We start from the raw sequence: 24,886 nt of genomic DNA on the forward strand, positions 1-24,886 counted from the left end.
CGAAATTTATGCACGGGGGTTGGGGGTGGGGATGTGTGTCCCTCAGCCCAGCCTGCACCCTCCAATCTGGGATCCCTCTCACAATCCAGGACTGCTGGCTCCCAACCACTTGCCGGCCTGCCAGCCTGATTGCCCCTAACCACTCCCCTGCCAGCCTAATCAATGCCAACTGCTCTCTTGCCAGCCCGATTGCCCCTAACTGCCCTCCCCTGTTGGCCGTCTTGGACCACATGGGGGCGGCCATCTTGTGTGTTGGAGTGATGGCCAATTTGCATATTACTCTTTATTATATAGGATTTTTAAATCCTCACCAAGGATATTTTTTTCCATTGATCTTAAGAGAGTGGAAGGGAAAGAAGGGGGCTGGGGAGAGAGAGAGAGAGGCATCAAGAAAATCACTGTGAGAGAGACACATTGACTGGTTGCCTCCTACACCTGCCCCAACTAGGGCCTGGGATTGAATCTGCAACCAGGGCATGCACCCTTGACTGGGAATCGAATCCACGACTCTTCTGTGGGCCTACGCTCTAATCACCGAGCAAAACTGGCCAGGGTGATCTTTTGTTTATTTTTTACAGCAAATGGATTACATTTAGTAAATGAATCCTTGTTATTACATAGTGATTTGTTTCACTAAAAAAAGTAACTAAAACTAGGAGCTTAATACTTTTCCTGGTACCACAAACAAATGGCAAACAATAAGAACTATATTTGTCCAGTGTGCTGTAATCCCAATGAAATTGTTTTTTTAAAGATATTTACAATATAGTACAGAAGTCAGAAAGACAGTGCCTTGTTGAGAAGCATAGGTTATTTTACATACTGTTATACCAACAAGGTCTCACTATTATTTGCTTTATTCTTCAGAAGTCAAAACAATGAGATATGTTGTCTTCATTAGAAGAAGTTGTTTCCTTCTGTTTGTTGCATAATTGCTGTGACACTAATTTCTTTAGAACAAGATGCTCTGAAGCCATTGGTCAAAAAAATAATCAAATAAATATTCAGATAGTCCAACTCAGGACTCAACAAATTATAATAAAAGTACAAAAATATCCTATATAATAAAAGGGTAATATGCAAATAGACCAAACAGCAGAAAAACTGAACAACCAATCAACACGTAATATGCTAATGATATGCTAAGGCTGTTCAACTGCTCGCTATGACATGCACTGATAACCAGGGGGCAGACAGTCGACTGGTCAACCAGTCACTATGATGTGCACTGACCACCAGGGGGCAGATGCTCCAACCGGCAGGTTAGCTTGCTGCTGGGGTCCGGCCAATCAGGACTGAGCGAGATGGGCCGGACATGCCCTGGAACCCTCCGGTGGTCCCTCCCCGGCCTGACCGTGGACTGGTGGGGTCCCTCAGCCTGGCCTGCCCCCTCTCACAATCCGGGACCCCTTGGGGGATGTCGGAGAGCTGGTTTCAGCCTGATCCCACAGGCCACTCACCTTGGGAGGGCGCCAGACTCAGGGTTCATGGCTGTTGAGCGCTGCTGCGATGGTGTGAGCCTCTCCCGATCGGGACTGATTGGGCGCAAGCCTGCGGCAGGCACAGTGGGGCCAGGATGAGTGGGAGCGGCAGGTAGGAGCTGCAGGTGGCATTGGACTGCGGGTTTTGGCCCAATTCCTGCAGGGCACCCTGAGGGACCCCACCCTTGCACGAATTCGTGCACCCGTCCTCTAGTTTCACAATAACAAAAATGCCAGTGTGCTACCCAGATGTGGCACCTAGTTCATTGTGCAATCTGAACTGTATGAGGACACTTGGACTTAGTAGACCTTTATCAGAGAACTTGTATAGGTTGGATTTGTAAATTATAGGAAACAATGATGAAATAGAGTTTTGACCTTTAAGGTGCTTGTCATATCATAGACCTGGACCTGGTTTATATCTGTGGGTTTTTTAAAACAGAATTTTCAAAGAAAATTTCAAAATTCATTTATTAATTTGTTTGCTTAATGGTTTGCTATTTAATTCTCAATTGTCTTTCAGGCACTAATATTATTCTGATGCTACAGAATTCAAACATTTTAAAAATACTGTCCCTACCCTCTAAGAGGTTGTTGTTATTGCAATTTTTATTATTTGCTGTACTTTATTCAGTGCTTACTAGGTTCCAGCGCCCACTAGGAGCTCATAATTATTATTATTGCATAATATGTGCCAGACACTTTAAGTGTATAATGGTGTGCCAGACACTTTAAGTGTATAATGGGGAGTTAAGTTTTCAAAAAGTGGATAGAATTTTCCTTGGACTACCATCAGTCCATTATGAAGTTTTCACCTATCCATGCTGAAATAAGAAAATCAGGAAGCTCAATTTATTCAATTTAAAATGTGGTCTTTTTCTAGGCCTATATGTTTTTTATTTGTTTTGCTAAAAAAAATCTTACTTATTTAAGAAATAGCAGCAATAATTGGTAATGTTTTGTTCCTCCCCCCACCTCTCCTAGAAAGCCATCTCTTAAGAGCCCGTGTTTGACTAGGGCAAAGGAAGTGGGAAAATAAAGCAGAGACAGAAAATAGGAACAGTTCATATGACTTAGTGATGATTGAATGAAAAAAGTTAATGGGGAGAGAGAAATCGATACGATTCATAGGTTTCCAGGTTGTGCACTGGCATTTAAATTGGACATGAAGAACAGGACTTTATCACATGAACAGGGAAGAGCAACAGGTCAACAGGAAAGATTAGCTTTTTTTCTATACATGTTTAGTTTGATAGAATATCCATGGATATGTACATTTTGGATACAATTTTTTTGACTTTTTGACTTGACCTGTCAAGAACTGCCTTTAATAGATGAGCCATGTTTTTAGTTTAACAAGAAAATAAGAAAAAATTAGGAACAAATAAAAAGTACTCTATAATTACTACTACACAATTATACTGTATATGGTAATTATTGTTTTTCTGTAGTTATCCCAGTTACTTGATTGATTCATAACTATTCTAAAAAGAAATTAAGCCCTGCTTAGTAGAAGAAAATTGGCAGTGTCGTGTTTTTATTTTCTTTACAGAAAATTTTATACCATAGAATATGTGGTCAATCGTTAGAATTCTTTATTTTTTATTCTGATTAAAATAAGATTGTTGCTTGTTTCATATCATTTTCTGACATCATTGTTTCATTTATCCCTTTCATGCCTTTATTCCAATAGTTACAGATCTACAGGAATCTCTAAAACAAGTATCAAGAAAAACTAATTTAAGGACAGGTATTCTGTGAAATAACTTTCTGACTGTCATCATGTATCACACATCAGCCTAAATAGTTACTCATTATTATCACCCAAAGTCCATAGTTTATATTAAGGTTCACTCTTGGTGGTATACATTGTATGGGTTTTGACAAATGTGTGATGACACATAGCCCACATTACAGGATTATGTAGAATCATCTCACTTCCCTAAAAATCCTCTGTGCTGTGCTTATTCATCCTTCCCTTCTCCCTAAACCATGGAAACCACTGATCTTTTTACTGTCTCCATAGTTTTGCCTTTTCCTGAATGTTGTATAGTTGGAATCATACAGTGGGTATCTTTTTGAATGTTTAAAAAATTAAAATTCCAAGGTAATTGGATGTATTTATCCAAGATGTTCTTTGTCCTTCGTTATTTGTCGTTGTTGTTCATCAGCATAGGCTCTGATGACATATGCTCTACTAGCAGAAAGAGAATGATTTCTACAGGCATTTGCCACCTGCTGGGCAGGGTTGAGAAAAATGACCTCACGCACTACTGCAGAGCACTGACTGTCTGGACCACCCTGCTCTGTGAGGTAGTTCTAGGTGGACTCTATCAATGGAAGGAGACGATCTCAAGGGGTTATACTTTATACAACTGTCTTTCATATGTATCTTGCAATTGGAAATGGGCCAGAAAGAGTTTGGTTCCTATGTTTTGCTGTGCTGCAAAGTGTAGTGCCTGGCGACCAAGCTTTTTTGTGATAGAGTGTTTCATCCTAAACTGGCTAGTCTTCACTGAAGAGCTAGACAATTTATATTGTGTTACAGCAAAATAAGTACTCTCTTCTAACTGCTCTTAATGGAAGGAGTTGAGAAAACCATCATGCTATTTAAGTTTGACATTGTTAGTTTATGATACTGATTCTGCTAATGATACCATTTTCTGTCAATCTGATGGGGTTTGATTAAGATTATGATAATTGTAAATAGCAGTTTACTTGTAGGTGTCAAATTATGATAGATCCCATTCCTTTTTTTTTCCCCTTGCATTTGATATATAAAGGAGAGGAAATAATGTATTAATGGCCTACCCATAGTATCATTGATATTCACTCTAGTATAGTCTTCAGGTGTGATTCCAACAAGGTCTCACAGGAATCAGTCTGGTACTTTCAAAGTCCTGTATTTTTCTGTTATTGTTTTAAAATGTATTTTATTTTTTCTTTAATAGTGCATGAGATCTCTGAAGAAGACTCTTTAAGCAGGTAGGATTTTTAAAAATTATATATTAACTAAGGGAATGCAGAGAAAAGAAACTAACATTTCTAGAGTGTTCTACTATGGGCTAGACCCTATATTATATAATTAACCTGTGTTATATAGTCATCACAATAGCTGCAAAGTAGCTGTATTGTAGCCTACATTTTTATTAATGAGGCAACTGTGGTTCAGGGAGGTGGATGCATTGACCCATGATTTCATAGTTAGCAAGTGGCTGACCCATGATTTGACTGTCAACTAGCCTGGCTCCCAAATCTACTGTGTTGTCCCTCAACATACACTGATAAGTTCCTGTGTAGCACTGGCATTGAGATACAGACAGTAAATCTAATTGTGTTAACTCAATTTCTGGCAACTCAGAAAGTAAAATCTAATTGTGTTAACTCTGATTTAGAGTTTTCTAAGAGGCCCAATTAGTCTAAGCATTTATCTTACTATCCTTGACAATTGTAGTGTTAAATAGGACCTTGTTCTTCCCACCAAAGCTTTTAGGGCACATCTCAGTTAGCTATGGCCACAGAACCAAAGGTTTTACCTCAGCAAGGCCTAATCAGGCAAGTGTTTTTACATAAAATGATATCTACTCTTCTTGACATGAATTATTTATCTGTAACTGAATTATCTCTATGTATAGACCATGTTATGTTAATTATATTCAGCATGTATTTAGAGGATATTCCTAATTGATTTCTCTACTCATTGACTTCCTAGTCTGGTTTTTCCTTCAGGCTACTAACTTTGCCTAGTTGTATGAAGTTTTTTCCTAGAGTCCTTTTTTTTAATGACTTTTTTTTTGCTTTTTTATTTTCTTCTCTGCTGTTCTTGGTGTTTTTCTCGTGTTATTTTTTTCCACTTTGTCCAGCTCTGGTGTTCTCCATTTTTCTGTAGACAGAATCTAAGGCAGGTACAACTGCAGGAGTTTAAGGAAGCCTAGCAATTAATTAATCAAAACACCCTTTAGTACTTCAGCCTGTTTTTAACATCCTGGCCGACTGGTTACTTGCACGAAGAATTTGAAACTCAAAGAAATTAAAATGACTTATTTGGATATGGTTAAGTGGTGGACATGAGATGTAAATTCAGGTTTCAAGTTTAGTACTCTTTTTTATCATCCTATAGGTGAGTGTTTTAATAATAGAAAAGTAGGGCGTGTGTTTAGTGAATGCAATGGAGGAAGATAAGAATGAAATGAACAGGTAAATCCAAGTTTCAAGAGGAACAACATTGGGTTGGGATAGGAATATGGATTTTAGAAAAGAGATGAGAGATCAGATAAGGGAAAAAAGATCAGAATATTGGGATTTATGACAAGTTAAAGATAGGTTACAGCAAGGAAGACCAGAGGATGTTAGGAGTTGTATAGAAAGGCAGATTAAAATAAAGGATTCAAAGAACTTACATACTTATATGCCTAGCCCATGGACACGGGCAATAGGATACAGTAGTGAAAACCTGGAAGCAAGGGGAGGTAGAGGATGGGAGGAGGAGGATAAAGGGAGAAAAAGGGAGATATCTATAATACTAACAATAAAAGTATATTTAAAAAATAAAATAAAATAAAGGGATCAAGGGAGTCCTGAAGAAGTTGCTGGTCTTTTGTTTCTTTAATTGGAGGAACTATCAAAAGTCACCATTTCTGTAGAAAGATATTAAAATCATTTGAGCCACTGGAAAGATTCTTTTGATCGCATAAAGGATTGTGATGTCAGCTACCTGAACGCTGATTCACAGAGTGGGGCTTAGGTCCCCTTGAGGCCTAGGGGACTGGAGATGCTGAACTACATAGATCTATGCCCCAAGGCAGGTGTCTTCTCACCTCTACTTCCTTTCCCAGTTAGCTGGTGTGCTTCCCATGTGCAGGCAGGGTTGGGCAGGAGGGACATAGGTCTATGTCCTATGTCCTAAAGGCACACCTAGAGTGTGCCTTTATTGAATAGTTCACAGGCTGGAGGAGTGGTGGAGGTAGAAATAGGTAACTAAAAACTTTTTTAAAAACAGGCCAAAATTTAATTATATCAAGAAACTTCATCTAATACACAGATAGCTGACCTTTCACTCAACTTTTTGGTTGATCTTTTAAATAAATGAACTCACTTATTTTTGTTGGTTATTTTCCAGCAAACCTGGCATTGATGATTCATGGCCTACATCAGAGGATGAAGACTTCGATTTTGATACCAAGGTGAATGCTCTGTCATAAAATTAATTTCCCTGCTCTGAATTTAGTTTTGTGTAGTACTTACTCTTTAAATTTAGCAGTGGTCTATCTGTCATTATTTTATGATTATAATGGGAAATTGGTTAGAGAAAACTATCATATATAATAAAGAGGTAATATGCAAATTGACTGTCACACCCTCGCACAAGATGGCCGCCACAAGATGGCCAGCAGAGGAGGGCAGTTAGGGGTGAACAGGTTGGCAGAGGAGGGTAGTTAGGGGTGAACAGGTTGGCAGGGGAGGGCAGTTGGGGGCGATCAGGCCAGCAAGGGAGGGGTTAGGGGTGATCAGGCTGGAAGGCAGAAGCGGTTAAGGGCAATCAGGTAGGCAGGCAGGCAGGCAGATAAGCGGTTGGGAGCCAGCAGTCCCGGATTATGAGAGGGATGTCTGACTCACAACATCCCCATAGGGATTGGGCATAAACTGGCAGTCAGACATGCCCTGAGGGGTCCCAGATTGGAGAGGGTGCAGGCTGGGCTGAGGGACACCCTTCTCCCTCAATTTGTGCACTGGGCCTCTAGTATTTGTAGAAATATGATGCACTGCATTTCTTATTTACTTTAGTAAGTACTGAAGGTAGGGGCTGAAAAAGAGAAAGAGCTGGAAAATATATAGTGATAGAAAATTATATTGGGGAAAAGTTTCCCATAATAGAGGAGATATGAAATTTGGTCAAGGATAAGAATTTTTAATGTGACTTTTAAATCATACCAACATGACTTTTATAATATGCCTAAATGAATTCTTAAATGGATCTAATTACTTATTGTAGTAATCATGAAATCTTCCTAGTGCTTCTCAGTTCCAAAGCAATATCATATAATATCTATTTTTTTTTCTTGAACTATATTTATTTTGGTATCATATAATTGTTAGGTGAGTTATTTTTTTTAAATTTCTAACCTGGGTTCCACATTTGAACCGAAATAATATTATAAAATATGTAAAGTTTGAAATTTAAATTCTCTCTCTTGAAAACTGTATTACAAAGGTATTCCACTGTGTTCTGAATCATTCCATTAAGAGTCTATTTAACACTATTTATTTAATTGAAAAATACATGTTTTGCCTAAAATAATAACCAGTTCTAGAAGCAGTTCTTTATAACCATACTAGAGGCCCGGTGCACAAATTTGTGAACAGCTGGAGTCTATAATATGAATGGGACTTGTTTTCTGATTTATTCAGCCACCCTCTGTTCTTTGGTTGGAGTATTCATTTACTTTTAAAGTAATTATTGATAGGTATGTAGTTATTACTTCTTTATTATTTTTTCTTTTTTCAAGACATCCCTGTAACATTTATTGTAATACTGTTTTGGTGGTGATGAACTCTTCATTTTTTTCTTGTCTTTATCTCTCCTTTGATTCTAAATGATATCCTTGATGAGGATAGTAATCTTGGTTATAGGTCCCTGCTTTTCATTACTTTGAATATTTAGTACCAATCCCTCTGGCTTGCAAAGTTTCTGTTGAGAGATCAAATGACAGTCTTTCATGGGAGTTCCCTTATATATAACTAACTGATTTTTTATGCTCCTTTTAAGATGTGGGTCTATTTGGGTTCATCTTTTTTGGGGGGGCTCTCCATACTTTTTAGGCTTGTGTGCTTATTTTCTTTGCCAGGAAAGAGAAGTTTTTAGTTATTATTTCCTCAAATAGGTTTTTAATTATTTGCTCCTCATCCTTCTTGTACCCATATGATGCTATTGTTCTTATGCTTGATGTCATTCCAGAGGTCCCTTAAACTAGTCTCATTTTTATTGGATTTTCTTTTTTCTGTTTTGCTTGGGTATTTTCTGCTACCTTGTCTTTCAAATCACTGAATTGATCCTCTGCATCATATAATCAGCTGTTGATTTTATCTAATGTATTCTTCATTGCAATTATTGTATTCTTCAGTTTTAACTATTTTTTTTATGGTTTCTATGTCTTTTTTGTGTGTTTACTATCTTTGCTGAAGTTCTCACTGTGTTCATCTCTTCATCTTTTATATCAGGTGAGCATCTTTATAACCAGTGCTTTGAACTCTTTTTGGTAGATTGTTTGCCTCCATTTTGTTTATTTCTTTTTCTGAAATTTTTTCCTGTTCTTTCATTTGGGGTGTTTCTTTGTCTCCTTGTTTTGACTGCCTGTCTGGTTTTTTTTTCTATGTATTAGGTAGAGTTGCTAAGTCTCCCAGTGTTGGCAGGGTGACCTTATGTAGTTGCTAAGTCTCCCAGTGTTGGCAGGGTGACCTTATGTAGTTGCTAAGTCTCCCAGTGTTGGCAGGGTGACCTTATGTTCTATGGGGCCCAGTGGTATAGTATAGTCTCTCTGATCACCTGAGGCAGATGCTTTAGGGGTGTTCCTTATGTGGGTTGTATGTGCTCTCCTGTTGTACTTGAGCCTTGTTTGCTATTGCCACATAGGTGGGTGAAATTGGACCTCAGGGTGATGTGTGTGATGACTGGTCCTGACTATAGTGGATGAGCTGTTGTATTCGGGGATCAACCTCATGGAGTAAAATTTACTGTGGCGGGCTCCGGTGCCTGCTGAGTCTATCCTTTGGGTTTGTGGAGCTAATTGGGTGGTGCTCTAGTGTGATCTGAAGCTTGTCACTGGATGAATCAGTTCTGGGGCCTCTTGGGAAGGGTTCCAGTGCAGTACCTTGTTAGCTCCTGCTTATGGCTTGCCTGGGGACACCTGGTAGGAGCTTCAAAGTGATCTGTGGTTGGTGGGTGCCTGCGCTTGGCTTGGAGGCTCCTGGGAGAAGCTATATTGTGATCCGAATCTGGCTGCCACTGTTGGGACTGAGAGCTGCTTAGCAAGAGTTACAGGGCGTGCGTGCCATGGTCTGGACCTTTATGAGATTTTAGCAGCTTGTTAATAAGAGCCACAGAGAGAAGTTCTGGCCTGTGCATGAATTGGCTGTGATGGGCTCTCTGGAAATCACCAGGGTGTGGGGAATTTGATGGAGACTGAGGTTGGGAGTTCACCCACACCTGCCAGTTTTGTGTGGAGAGGTCTAAATAAAAGAACAAAATGGTGGAGAGAGCTTCTCCTCCACCCTTGCCCTGAAATCAGACCATTCAGTTCCTACTTCTATGTCCCTGATGCTTTTCAAGCTGCTGTCCTGCTCTGGAGCTCAAAGTGAGTGTGTCAGTGAGTAAGTGAGTTTGTGTGTGGACTCTAAGAGAAACACCAGGGACTCTAGCAGCCCTCTGTCTCACAGGATGGAATTCCCATTGATATTCAAAGTCAAATGCTGTGGGGACTCCTCTTCCCATTACTGTTGCTCTGGGCTCAGTCATTGAGAGACCAATGAAGCTAAGATATCCCTCCCAATTCTTAACTGGAAAACATGGGTGTAGGGCCAGTCCATTTTACATCTTGCCCCTCCTACCAGTCTTTGGCTTCTTCTTGATATTCTTGGCTATAAGAATTCTTCTCAGCTAGTCTTCAGTTGGGTCTCAAGGGTGGTGGTTCTACAATTTAATTGTTATTTTGATGTGGTTATGGAGCAGTTGAGCACAGCATTTACCTACTCTGCCATCTTGACCAGAAGCCAAGAAAATAAAGTTTTGTATTATATTTAAAAAGAATAGTTACCCAAAGTCCTATATCACCTTTTAAAAGTTCAAATTTCAGATTTTTATTATTATAGTTATTTAAATATTCATTTTAAATTCCCCACATCACTATAAGCTACTAGTGGTTAGGAAACATAATTGTGCATATCCTGGAGCACCTACAAGGTCTTAATTTAAGAAGTATTTTTAATATTTTTAAATGTATATAAATGAACAGACAGATGTAGAGCTGTGTAATGAAATGTTGCAAGTAATATATATTGACATCAAACAACCTAATTACATTAATTGAATTTCTTGAATTATGGCTTAACCATAATAGTCTCTTTTAATGTTTAGGATATATAAGTTCTATTGAGTTATGTTGAGGAAATATAAATAAGAAGGAAATGAGAATTTTGTGATATGTAGATACTGAATTATAGTATTTTTTTGTATCCTTCAATTTATGATTTTAGACTAAAATGTTTTAACCTTTTCTTAATGTTTTAGCCCCATCTCATCTTCCATTAAATGTTTTTTCAAGCCATACAGTTCTCCTTTAAATCAGTTTATTAGGGTTATACTATGAACAAAAACCTCTATTTTATGTATTTTTATATATTTATACATTTTATATCTATTATGTAATATATTTATTTTATAAAATTTTATATATTTTATGTAATTTTATATATAATATTTTATATAGTTTTATAAAATTTTGTGTACTTTAATATAATTAAATATAAAACAGGCTTTTATTCATAGTCCTAATAACACCAATTAATATATTATTCAGGGGTTATAAAGATATTCATATATACTAAAATTCTATATATTTTTCTCTTCATATTATATTGTATTTATGCTTTCCTTGTTTTTCTTGTCTTAAGCTTATACTACTTGATTAACTGATTATATCTCATTTTATACCTTTCTTTCTTTTCTCCCACCTTTTTCCTTCTGATTTACCACCAGCCTATTTTTTCCCTTGTAGAAAGCATTTCTTCAGTGTCTGTGTTTTCAGTCCATCTCTGTCTCCATTATCAACATATTTGGGCATGGCTTTCTATTTACTATTCTCAGTCATGAATCATTGCCCCACAGATTTAGTCTTTTATATTCTCTTTCTTGGAGGGAGTTGAATTTAAACAATCATTTCTTCTTAGCTTTTTTATAAACAGAATAGAAGAAACAACTTCATACTGTTTGCAATTCCAACCCATTTAAACATGATATTACTAAAAACTAAACTCTTGTACTTTCCCCCACAAGAGATAATTCATGTCAATATAAATCAGGCAAATACATTACAAAATACAACAACTAATTTACATTTCTTAATACTAGTTTTTTTGCAACAGTCCTATAAACTACCTAGGGATAAATTTTATAATCTATTGATATCAGAGTATTTGGGTAATATTTATTTACAGGTAAAAATGGTAACATTTTGGGGCTTGCTATGTCATCTCATAAACCTAACCCCATGAGAAGATGTAGGTTAGTAAATGGCAGAACTGGAATACAACTCTACATCTGAATGATTCCATTTTTGTGTGAGATCATATAGTAATGGTGAATATTATCATTATTGTTATCAAATTTGATACTTAAAGATATGATTTTTCTTCTAGAATTTCATGAAGCCGAGCTTAGCAAAGCTAAAGACTGCTATTCAACAATCCCAGAAAAACAGTAAGCTATTTGAAGACTGTTCTTGATGTTATTCATTGATATGAAATTACAGATATTTTTTATGTATTCTTTACTTTGTTTTACTGTAGGAGAAGCAAAATATGCCATTGTGAGATCAGAAAATAGGACCTTATATGAGGACAATAATTTTCATAGTGAAAATGAAGATGTGGTTGAAACCTTTCCCAACACATCAGAACAAATCCAGGGCTTTTCTCAACCTGCCTTTTCATTACTTGAACCTGTTCTAAAAGCTTCTCCTATGTCTTCAGCAGTCATTGGTCTTACAAAGGTAAGTTGTTTTATTTGTTTTTTAAAGTTTTTTCCTTTATAAAAATCAGCTATAAGTAAGTAATTCAGAAGAGTCTGAGCACTTTTATTTTCATTACCTGACTTTCTTTTCTTAATTTGCTTGTAAAATGATTTTTCACATACCATCTCCCTAATCCTTATAGTAATGAAAAGGATCCCAGAAAGAAATAGAAGTCCTCAAGATCTTAATAGAAAACAAGTGTAATAAGTAGAGCAATATGCGCACAGGATTAGGACTTGTACAGGTTAGTGGGAATAAACAGTTCTTACGTATGCCATAATGGAAGGAAAGAAATTAGAAAGCAACTAGAAAGAACCGGTGGATGAATGTGAAGATGATGAAGGGGAAAAATTCATTTAAGAAGAGCAAGATAAAAAAAATATTTAATAAGAAAGTGAAGATAAGGGGATTATTATAAAGACACAACAGAAATAGGGACTTAAGTGATGGTAGGAACTCACTATATTATGAAATACGATAGAAATAATTTTAAATGCAAATTAAGAAAAGAAAGCCAGGTAATGAAAAAAAAAGTTCTCAGACTCTTATGAATTATTTATAGCTGATTTTTATGAAGAACTGAAGGAAATTTAATTCTCACTTTTGTTTGGTTAGAAATGTGTTTTTATTTTTGAAATTAATCCTTTCCCAAGGACATGTTTTACTGATTTGATGGACACATTGATGTATGAGAGAAAATCCTGCAAATTAAAAATAAAAAAGAAAGAAAATCAATTGGTTGCCTCTCGTATGTGCTCCCATCAGGGATTGAACCTGCAACCTAGGTATTTTGCCCTGACTCAGGGGTAGGGAACGTCCAGCCTGTGGGCCCTATAAAGCCCAATAAATCATTTGGTCATGCCCTGCTAGGGCAGTAGGTGTGAGTTAATTAAATGTTTGATCAAATATAGTAGGCTAATTTTAAGTTGATAATTTTGTATGGTCTGCGAATGTTGTTATAAATATCCAAATGGCCCTTGGCAGAAAAAAGGTTTCCCTTTTAGGTACAAGGAACTATGCTCCAACCAACTGAGCACACCAGTCAGGGCTATTGAAGTTTTAATTTGAAGGATTTTTTTTTTAAATCCTCACATTGAAGTTTAATAAGTTGACATCTTATATTTTACCTAGCAAAACCTATGTTCCTAAATAATGCAATTTGAAATCTGTTTTAGGCCTTACAAGATTTATAAGAATTATGAATTTTTTGGCCCTTCTTTTTCTTGCTGTTTCTATCATCTCACTGTTTTGTATATACTTAACATTCTAAATTAACTTATCTTACTGTTTGGTATGATCTGGGTAGGTGTTTTAGATTTTTTTGTCAGTAAAGAGAGAAAATAAATAAGCATTTTATTTAGTTTTTTTCATGAATTAAAATAAAAAATTATGTAAATGTGGTTCTTTTTTTTCCTTGTTTTTTTAATATTTTTTAGATTGATTCAGAGAGGAAGAGAGAGGGAGAGATAGAAACATCAATGATGAGAGAGAATCATTGATAGGCTGCTTCCTGCATGTCCCCTACTAGGGATTGAGGCTGCAACCTGGGCACGTGCCCTGACCTGAAATCAAACCATGACTTCCTGGTACATAGGTTGACACTCAACCACTGAGCCACACCAGCCAGTCGTAAATGAGGTTCTTAATCTCTGTTCATTAAATGACAAATTTTAAACTGAAATTCTCCTAAATAAAAAGAAATAATAATAATTACCTTTTTCTGTAACGATTCATTTTAAAAATTATTTTTAATTGTATGATTTCTTTTATGTAAAATACCCAGAATAAGTTAATCTATAGAGATAGAAAGCAGGTTAGTGCTTGCCAGGGGTTAGGGGTGGGAGGATTGGGAGTGTCTTTTTAATGGGAATGGGATTTCCTTTTGGGGTGATTGAAGATGTTTTAGAACTAGAGATGATGGTTGCACAATATTGTGAATGTACCAAATACTACTGAATTTTTCACTTTATAAAGGTTAACTTTATGTTTTATGAACTTTACCTCACTAAATAAAGAATACTGTCATAACAACAACTAATCGATTAAATTAAGATCATGTTACACTTTATAATTTTAAAGTTACCATTGGCAATTAGTGTAATTTAATATTTGTTTCAAATGTACAGCATATCCCTGGTCAGTGTGACTAAGTGGTTAGAGCATTGGCCCTTGGACCCAAGTGTCGTAGGTTCTATTCCCAGTCAAGGGCTGGTACCTGGGTTGTGGATTTGCTCCCTGTCCCCACTTGGGGCACATGTGGGAGGCAACCAGTTGATGTGTTTCTATCACATCAGTGTTTCTTTCTGCCTCTCTCTCTGCCTCTCTCTCTCTCCCTACCTTCCACTCTCTTTGAAAAGTAATGGAAAAAATGTCCTGAGGTGAGGATTAATAACAACAGCCAAATGGATAGTATAGTGGTTTGACAGTTATATAATTTATAAAGTTATCCCCCTGGTAATACTAGTACCTGTGCTGTACTTCATATCCCCTTGACTATTTTTTGTAAATTTCTGTTCCCTTCACCTCTTTCCCTTATCTCCTCCACTCCATTCCCATTTGGCAACCCTTTAGTGTTTGTTCATTATGTATGAGTCTGTTTCTGTTTTTTTGTTTCTTTATTTTATTTTTTAAATTCCACATGTTAATGCAGTGATGGCGAACCTATGACACGCATGTCAGAGGTGACACGCGAACTCATTTTTTTGGTTGATTTTTCTTTGTTAAATGGCATTTAAATATATAAAATAAATATCAAAAATATAAGTCTTTGTTTTACTATGGTTGCAAATATAAAAAAATTTTTATATGTGACACGGCACCAGAGTTAAGTTAGGGTTTTTCAAAATGCTGACACGCCGAGCTCAAAAGGTTCGCCATCACTGTATTAATGAAATCATATGGTATTTGTCTTGTCTGACTTATTTCATTTAGCATAATTCCCTATAGGTCTATCCATTTCACAAATGGTAAGGTTTTATTCTTTTTTATGTTAAAGTAATATTCCATTGTAAATATTTACTAAATCTTCTTTATCCAATAGTCTATTGATGGGTACTTGGGTTGCTTCCATATCTTGGCTATTGTAAAAAACACTGCAGTGAACAGAGGGGTGCAATGCATATATCTTTTTAAATTAGTGTTTTGGATTTCTCAAATATATTCCTAGTAGTGGAATTGCTAAGTCATATAGTAGTTCTATTTTTAATTTTTTTGCGGAAACTCCACACTGTTTTCTATATGGGTTGCACCAATTTGCAATCTCAACAACTGCATGAGGGTTCCCTTTCTTCACATCCTCACCAACAGTTGTTGTTTGTTGATTAGCCATTCTGACAGGTATGAGGTAATTTCTCACTGGTCTTAATTTGCATTTCTCTGATGATTAGTGACATTGAGCATCTTTTTATATGTCTGTTTGCCATCTATATGTCCTCTTTGGAGAAAATCTGTTCAGGTTTTCTGCCCATTTTTAATTAGATTATTTGTGGTGGTGGTGGTGTTGAGTTGTTTAATTTATAAATTTTGGATATTAACACCTTAGGAGATGTATTATTGGTTAATATGTTCTCCCATTCAGTAGGTTGTCTTTTTGCTTTGTTTATGGTTTTCTTTGCCGTACAAAACATTTTCGTTTGGTGTAGTCCCATTTGTTTGTTTTTCTTTTGTTTTCCTTGCCCAAGGAGACATATCAGAAAACAATTTTACTAAGAGTAATGTCATAATTTATTGTTTTTTGTTTTTCTCTAGAACTTTGATGGTTTCAGGTCTTATATTTAATTATTTTAATCCATTTTTAGTTTATCCTTATATATGGCATAAGAGGGTGGTATAGGGTTTTAGATTTTTAAAAAATTTATCTGTCCAATTTTCCCATCACCATTTATTGAAGAGATTGTCTTCCCTTCATTGTATACTATTGCTTTTTTTTCATATATTGATTAAATATAGAAGCATGGCTTTATTTTTGGGGTATTCTATTCTGTTTCCTTGGTCTATGAGTCTGTTATTATGTCAGTACCATGCTGTTTTCATTACTATAGCCTTGTAGTATAGTTTGATATCAGGTAGAGTGATACCCCCGGCTTTATTCTTCCTTTTCAAGATTCCTGTAGTTATTCAAGGTCTTTTGTGATTCCTTATAAATTTTAGGATTATTTGTTCTAGTTTTGTAAAAAATGCCATTGGTATTTTTCAGGGACCATGTTGAATCTGTAGATTGTTTAGGGTAGTCCGGACATTTTAACAATGTTAATTATTTCTATTCATGAGCATGGCATATGCTTACATTTATTTGCATCTTCTTTTACTTTTTTTTTTTTTCAGTGTCTTATAATTTTCTGAGTACAGGTCTTTTACTTCCTTGGTTAAATTTATTCCTTGCCCAAGTTGATTTGGCTTAGTGGATAGAGTGTTGGCCTGCGGACCGGAGTGTCCCAGGCTCAGTTCCGGTCAAGGGCACATTCCTGGGTTGCAGGCTCGATCTCCAGTAGGGGGCGTGCAGGAGGCAGCCAATCAATGATTCTCTTTCATCATTGATGTTTCTGTCTCTCTCCCTCTCCCTTCCTCTCTTAAATCAATAAAAATATGTTTAAAAATTTATTCCTAGGTATTTTATTTCTTTTTGATGCAATTATAAATGGGATTGTTTTCTTAATTTCATTTTTGGTTGTTTATTATTGATGTATAAAAATACAACCAATTTCTGAATATTAATTTTGTATCCTGCTACATTACTGAAATCATGCATCAGTTTTAGTAGTTTTTTGGTGTAATTGTTCAGGGTTTTTATATATGGTATTATGTCATCTCCAGATAATGATAGTATTACTTCTTCCTTTCCAGATTGGATGCCTTTTATTTCTTTTTCTTGTCTGATTGCTGTAGCTAGAACTTCTAATACTATGTTGAATAAAAGTGGTGAAGTGGACTTAAAAAAGTCTATAGTAAAAGACAAAGAAGGACATTACATAATGATAAAGGGATCAGTGCAACAAGAGAATATTGTCTCTGTAAACATGTATGCTTTCTACATAGGAGCACCTAAATATATAAAGCAAATCATGATGGACATAAAGGGAGAGATCAATAGTAATACAGTCATAGTAGGGGTCTTTAATACCCCATTGACATCAATAGATAGAATTTTCAGACAGCAGACTTAAGTAATACATTTGACTAGATGGATTTAATTGATATTTTTAGAGTTTTCACCCCAAAGGAGAAGAATATACATTTTTTAAAAGTGTACATGGAACATTTTCCAAGATAGACCATGTTTTAGGCCACCAAACAAGTCTCAATAAATATTAAAAGATTGAAATTATATCAAGCATATTCTTTGACCACAAAGTACAAGAAGAAAACTGAAAAACATACAAACACATGGAGGCTAAGTAACATGCTACTAAACAACGAATGGGTTAACAATGAGATAAAGAAAGAAATAAGATACCTTGAGACAAATGAAAATTCATACTAATACAGACCTACCTTAAGAAACAAGAAAAAGATCAAACAATTTAACCTTATACCCGAAGGGACTAGAGAAAGAACAACAAGCAAAGTCAAGAGTAGAAGGAAAGGAATAATAAAGATCAGAGTGGTAATAAATGAAGTATAATCCATAAGAAACAAAACAAAACAAAAAATCAATGAAACCAGGAACTGGTTCTTTAAAATAATAAATAAGATTGCTAAATCTTTTATGAGACTCATTAAGAAAAAAAGGGAGAGGACACAAATGAAAGGGAAGTGACAGTTGATACCCCAGAAATACAAAGGGTTATAAGAAGATACTAAAAACAATTATATGCCAAAAAAAATGAACAACCTAGATGAAATGAACAAGTTCCTAGAAACAAAATATTACAAAATTAAATCAAGAAATATTAAATCTGAACAGATAAATTACTACCAGTAAAATTGAATCAGTAATAATAATAATAATAATAATAATAATAATAATAAAAACTCTCAACAAACAAAAGTTCTAGATTAGATGGCTTTACAGGTGAATTTTACCAAACAGTCAATGAAGAACTAACACCTATCCTTCTGAAACTATTCCAAATAATTCAAAAGGAGGGAAGGCTCCCAAACTTATTTTACGATGCCAGTGTTATCCTGACTCCAAAACCAGACAAAGATATTACCAAAAAAAAGGGGGGGGGGGGAAATTATAGGCCAGTATTCTTGATGAACATACAGGTAGAAATCCTCAATAAAATATTAGCAAACTAAATTTAGCAATACATTAAAAAGATCATACACCATGGTCAAGTGGGATTTATCCCTGGTATACAAGGTTGGTTTAATATCTGCAAATCAATTAATGTGTTATACCAAATAAACAAAAGGAAGGATAAAAATCACATGATCATATCAATAGATTCAGTGAAAGCATTTGATAAAATCCAGCATCCAGTTACAATAAGAGCTCTTAGCATAGTGGGAATAGAGGGGAACATTCCCCAACATAATAAAAATCCTCTATGACAAACTCACAGCTAACATTGTACATAATGGAAAAAGCTAAAGTCATTTTCCTTAAGATCAGATCATGTTTTACATTTTAAAACCATCAAGTGGGCTCATTTAAGACATATCAGTTAACATTGTTTTCTAAGCAGCTACTTGGTTTGTTGCAGTGGCTCAAAGATTTATATTGTGCAGAAGTCACATGTTATTTATTCACTCCCCTATGGATGGATAGCTAGTTGCTTTCCCATTATAAACAATGATACATAGAACATCTCTAAGCTCTTGTCTGCAGCCTCCTTCAGGACAGGATCAGACTGAGCAGGGCTAGGAGGGCACATGCCGGAGTCCAACCCCAGCAGGTCCAGGGGTCCCCAAAGGTGTGGATGGAGTCGGCGAAGAAGGAATGACACAGAGACAGCGTTCAGTTGATCAGCAGCCTAGCCAGGATCTCTAGCCAGGATCTCCAGCCAAGTTCTGGTCTGGATCTCCAGCGAAGTTCTGCTGTTTATTGTCTTGTTACATCCGTATTTATACCAGTTGATTTTAATCCTGTCAATTTCTATTACAAAGGTTAGGGCGTTTCTTATCTCCATTCCAGGGAGTAAAGATTATGTAGCTTAAGCATGATTATTTGTAGTTAAAGTGATTAACTACCCGCCTGGCACTTAGTTAAGGAGTTTCATCCCCTCCCTAACTTCAGGGAAAAATCCCTACCTGGGGAAACAACCTTTCTCGGAGAGGTGACCTTGGTTAAAACACACAGCGCTAAGGGGAGCAAAACATATTAAGAACAGTATGCTATATATGCCAGGTCCCTTGAAACATATGCTGTGCAGATGTTTCTATCCTGCAGCGACTGTGTCAAGCAGCAAGGATGGACCGGCTTCCGGCAGGCACACAGACTATAACACGTTCCCTCTCTTTGTTCTCTGAGTGCCTAAAACAGTGCTTTACTTTAGAGTTTCTTCAGGAATGGGGACAAAAAGAAGAATAAATCAGAGGTAGGCATGAAATCGGAGCAGGGAGGGAGAGGAATGGTAGAGCAGAATGTGGTCCCAGGGTGGGCTTGGGAGACAGGCAGCCTGGGCTTGAGCCCATTCTGTCCCATTTCCTACACTGCAAGACTGTGGGCAGCTCACCTAGCCTTTTGGAGCTAAAGATTCTGATTTTTCTTTTCCTGATAATATCTTCAATTTATGGACACATGCACACATCAAATAAATGAAATCACAATTTATTATTTTCTTGATATATATAATGCTGTTATAAAATAAAAAAGGAAAGATAATTTTTACTTTTTCAAATATCTCCAGCAATGGGTGCATTTCTTATTATTTTTAAGAAACTTTATTAACATAGTTGTTAAACCTAAAATAAAAATTCTTTCATATCTAAATCTCAGACATCCTAGTGACTTGATTTTTTTAGTCCTGTTTTCATTCTCTCCTTGATAATCATAGATGTATTTGAAGATTTCAGTCTTTAACTTGGGTACTCAGTTTTAATAGTTTTTATACTAGATATTTTAATACAGCTTTAATTGCATTCTATATGGAGTAGACAGGCAGTTAGAGCCATTAAGAAAGTCATGTGAACCCTAACCGGTTTGGAGCGTCGGCCTGTGGACTGAAGGGTCCCAGGTTCAATTCCGGTCAAGGGCATGTACCTTGGTTGTGGGCACATCCCCAGTGGGGGGTATGCAGGAGGCAGCTGATCGATGTTTCTCTCTCATCGATGTTTCTAACTCTCCATCCCTCTCCCTTCCTCTCTGTAAAAAAATCAATAAAATATATTTTAAAAAAAGTCATGTGAATTTTAAATAGGGTTTTCTTTCTTACATCATAGTGACACTTAAAAATGCCTCATAATTCTATAGTCACATAAGCATTTCTCTTCTACAATTTAAAACTTTCCTTTTAAACTTAATTTTTAAAAAGGAGTCTCCTACAATTGTGAATTGGTGTTTTACCATTACATTTTCATTAAACTTAAAATGCTTATTGCCAAAATTTCCCAGAAATATTTGCATATATTTGTAAAAGGCTATTTTATGTTGTTGAAGCAAATTTTGAAATGTATAATTAAACATTTGAATTACATGTTGTTTTTTCCCTGCTCTTGTTTTCATTTTCACAAGTTCTGTGTAGGTTTGCATTATTGAATTATATCAGTGTAGTATATTTTACCTTTTTACCATCACATGCTTTTCATGAATAAGGTCATCTATTTTTACTTCAAGGGTATTTATCTAGATCTTTATTCTAAGTCCCCTGGGTGCCTCAAATTTGTTATGTCCCAAACTGAAGACATTGCCTCTGACCCTTTCTCTTCCCTGACTCTCTGTAATCTATTGTCATCTGTTTTCCCGTCCTCCTACATAGCAGCACTAAAATACAGAAGCATGAAAATCCTGGACTCCAATCCTCCCTGAAATCACCACCTTTAGTCACTCAAGTAATTTAATATTTTCTACCTGCTACCATTTTTATATCAGTAATTTACTTCCTCACTTTTAATTTTTAAATATTCTTTCTAGTTTGGCTCCCCTTATGTTCATCTTTACGTTGCTGCCAGAGTGACTGCTCCAAAATATATTTGTGATGATGTAGCTTCTCTGCTGATTTAGTTTCTCTCCATTACTTGTGGGTAAAATTCATGTGCGAGCAAGACACATCCCTTTTTTGATTAGGCTCTGATTCTCCAGTTTTCTCTCTCCATTCCATTCACCATTCCAGTTTTATCACATTACTTTGGTATCCTCACTTACTGTATTGTCTCAGACCTTATACTTTTGTTCATGCTGCTCTTTCTAGAATGCCCTTCACGCCCTCCTACTGCACTTAGTATATCTTTCAAGATTGATTTCTATAATTTCCTGAGATTCCCAGGTACACCCACTGTTATCTCATCTGCGCCCTTACTGTAGTTTATTCACTTCAGTTGTAGAACTAGCAAATGATACTTTTCTTTTTATTGTTTTCATGTATCTCTACCCCTACTAGACTATAGGACAAAATCTTTTATTTATAGCTTCTAGGTTAGTGCCTATGATTGATAGATACAGTAAATGTTTGTTGTCTTACTGAGTGACTTGAGCAAGTGAATGAATATGACATTTTCTAAAGTTGGGTTTTTGTTTCCTTTCTATAGGAAGATGCAATAAAGCCAACAATTAAAAAAAAAGAAAATGGTATTGATATTATTGAAAGTGCTCCAAAGAGCCAAATAAATAATGACAATTTGACCTATGTTGATGGAGAACACAAAAATAATAGTAGTGGTAAGTTAGTGACTATGAATTTTTTCCTATCCTTAAATATTGCTATAAACAAATCTAATTTGAATAGATCCAAATGTTATCCATTTTTAAAAGTATTTTTTTGCTATCTTTATTCAGAAGTATCCTTACTGCTACCATCTTTTTCTTCCTGCAAATGCTTCGTCTTGCTGAAAGTCTTTTCTGCTATTATTTTTATTTTATTGAAATATTCATAAGTGGAGATAGACTTATATATGTATTTAAAATTCATAGTAAAAATGTTCACATTAATGTATCTGTGACTACATTTTATAGATAAAATGTCAGCATTAGGATTAGGAGAAGACGAAGATACAGAATCACCTTGGGATTCTGAGGTACTGTCTACCATTATTATTCTTATTATTTTAAATATCAGCATTGATGATGTTAAAACATAAAAGGGATGCCTTAACTTTACTTTTCTCACCTCTACATTTGCCCATAAAAATTATTTTCTTATGTTTTCTAACTATCTATATATATAAAAGCCTAAGCGACTGAACGACCGGTTGACCAGTTGCTCAATTCAGGAGCTGCCCCCTGGTGGTCAGTGCGCTCCCACAGCGGGTGCACCGCACACTGACTGACGGGTGCCAGACGCAGGGCTCAAGGCTGGCGAGCGCCTCTGTGGCGGCACAAGCCTCTTCCAATTGGTACTGACTGGGTGTCAGCTTGCGGCAGGCACAGCAGGGCCAGGATGAGCAGGAGCAGCAGGCAGCATTGGACTTCTGGTTTTGGCCCGATCCCTGCAGGCCATACTGAGGGACCCCACCAGTGCACAAATCTGTACATTGGGCCTCTAGTAATTAATAAAAGAACTATGTGCTAAATTCAGAGAGGAGTAAAAGTAGGTTTATAGCTGTTCATATGGAAAGTAATACAATAATTAATAATACAAGAATAAACTCTGCTTCATATACTTACAACTGCAAACCTATGTTTGCCCCACCCCATATAATAATATTGCATAGTACAATTCTGCTAATTTGCAAGATTTACCTAATGAAATCAGGATAGTATACTATCAAATGCTAAGGCTTTTAAGTCGTAAGTATCAGTTTGAGTTCTGAAGTTAAGTTTATCAAAAAACTAAAGAATTATTCCAGGTCAACTCTATGGCCAAATGTATGTTTCTGTGATTTATATGGATGTGTAAAACTCCTAATGATGAGATTCAGAGAGGACAGTTTAGATTGTAGTTGTAGTGTTTTTTTGTGTGTGTGTTTTGTTTTTTTTTAATAACTTGGCACTTGAAAAGAAAATGCCTGGGACTTCGAAGTATTATTTATTATTCTATTTGGATTGTCAAGTAGATCTGCAAGGAATATTTCCAGAGAAAGTAAAGCATAGTGAATAGTAATATATGTAGGATTATAATAATAACAATTTGGTTTAGTGGTGTTTTGGTAAGTAATAGTTGTTTTGTATGGTTAAAACAGCATGCATTAAGTACCTTTATGACAGCCATATGTGTAGTAATATAAATATAAAAACATGATAAGCTGATCTAAGGTGGCAGCTGTGATCTTTTGGTTACAGGCATCTGCTGCCTAATAGTACAAACACTGTATTTGATGTCTAAGATCATGGAACAGTCTCTGCCTAGCTATGGGATCTTGGGAAAACTTGTTTTAACCTGTTGGAACGTTGGTGACCTCATTCATAATAATGGTACTGCAGCCAAACCTCATTTCTCGAATTTCTCCCATCTGGAACAATTTGGTTCTCGACCAGTCTCAGAAAAAATGTTTCCATTGTCGACCAAAACTTCAGTTTTTGACCGGATAACCCTTTCCTGCTGATACCTCAGCATGACAGAAAGCATCTCTCACACAACAAACAAAGGAAAGAATGTTTTTGTTGCTGGCAAAATCGAGGATTAGCACAATTTAAAGACATAGACAGGCCATCAAGAGTGCCATTGTTGCTAGCAGTGTGAAAGTACTCACAAAACAACAATCACAGGCACTTGAATAGGTAGAAACACTGCTGTTCATTGGATAAATGAAAAAGCAGTTAGCTGAAAAGCAGTTAGCCAGTGATAGCATTTCAGAGCCAGAGATATATGAAAAATTTGTTTAAGGCTAGTAGGAGGGGTTTGATAAATTTAAGAAAAGAATTGTTTATTTATGGATTAAACAGTACATTAGACATGCACTGTATATAAGAAAGGTTAAAGCAGGGATCATTTGGAATGGATTAGTTCAGTATACATTATTTCTAATGGGGAAAAATGATTCCGTTTTTGAACAAATCACTTGTCGAACAGCCTTCTGGAACAAATTAGGTTCGAGAACCAAGGTTCCACTGTAGTATCTACCTTTTGTGTATGTGTGATGAACAATTGTGATAACAATATGAAAACATTTTGTAAACTGTAAAGGGTACTATGGAAATGTAATGTAAGATCACAGTGGTATTCAGTGACTTACTAAATACTAAGGATGCTTTTTATAAACCCGAAGGACAATAAAATGGCAGTAGTATCAAGAAAATAATGGGTAAGTTTGGGTATGAGGATTTCTAATTTGGGGGATTAATTTTTTTTAGACTATTAATGGAGATATCCTATAGGTATGTACTGCTTTGGTACTTGAGGCCTTCTTAATGAGATCTTACATGCTTTGTCCTTAGTAAATTTCTGTTATTGAATAGCAGCTATGTGCTGGGCAGTTAGACACTGAATGTATAGGTTGAGGGGTTAGGCTATCATGAGTGGGAAGAGTAGAAAAATAAGTAAACAACAGTTTATTATAAGTCATTACAAGTGCTTCATATAAAGAAAGAATGGAGAATGTTAGGTTGCAGCATTTCTCAATCTGTGGGTCGCAACTCCTTTG

At 36.0% G+C, this 24,886-nt stretch overlaps 1 protein-coding gene across 1 annotated transcript in view; it reads left to right on the forward strand.

The window, feature by feature from the left end:
- Window positions 1-24,886, forward strand: part of ANKRD26 (ankyrin repeat domain 26) — a 109,806-nt gene that overhangs the window by 18,516 nt on the left and 66,404 nt on the right. The window contains 6 exon segments of the mRNA XM_036338112.1: window positions 6,343-6,347; window positions 6,601-6,664; window positions 11,892-11,952; window positions 12,042-12,244; window positions 21,896-22,025; window positions 22,320-22,381. Coding sequence (XP_036194005.1) covers window positions 6,343-6,347; window positions 6,601-6,664; window positions 11,892-11,952; window positions 12,042-12,244; window positions 21,896-22,025; window positions 22,320-22,381 — 525 coding nt within the window.

The sequence above is a fragment of the Myotis myotis genome, unplaced genomic scaffold (assembly GCF_014108235.1).
Source record: "Myotis myotis isolate mMyoMyo1 unplaced genomic scaffold, mMyoMyo1.p scaffold_m19_p_1, whole genome shotgun sequence".
In the NCBI taxonomy this organism is placed as follows: Eukaryota; Metazoa; Chordata; class Mammalia; order Chiroptera; family Vespertilionidae; genus Myotis; species Myotis myotis.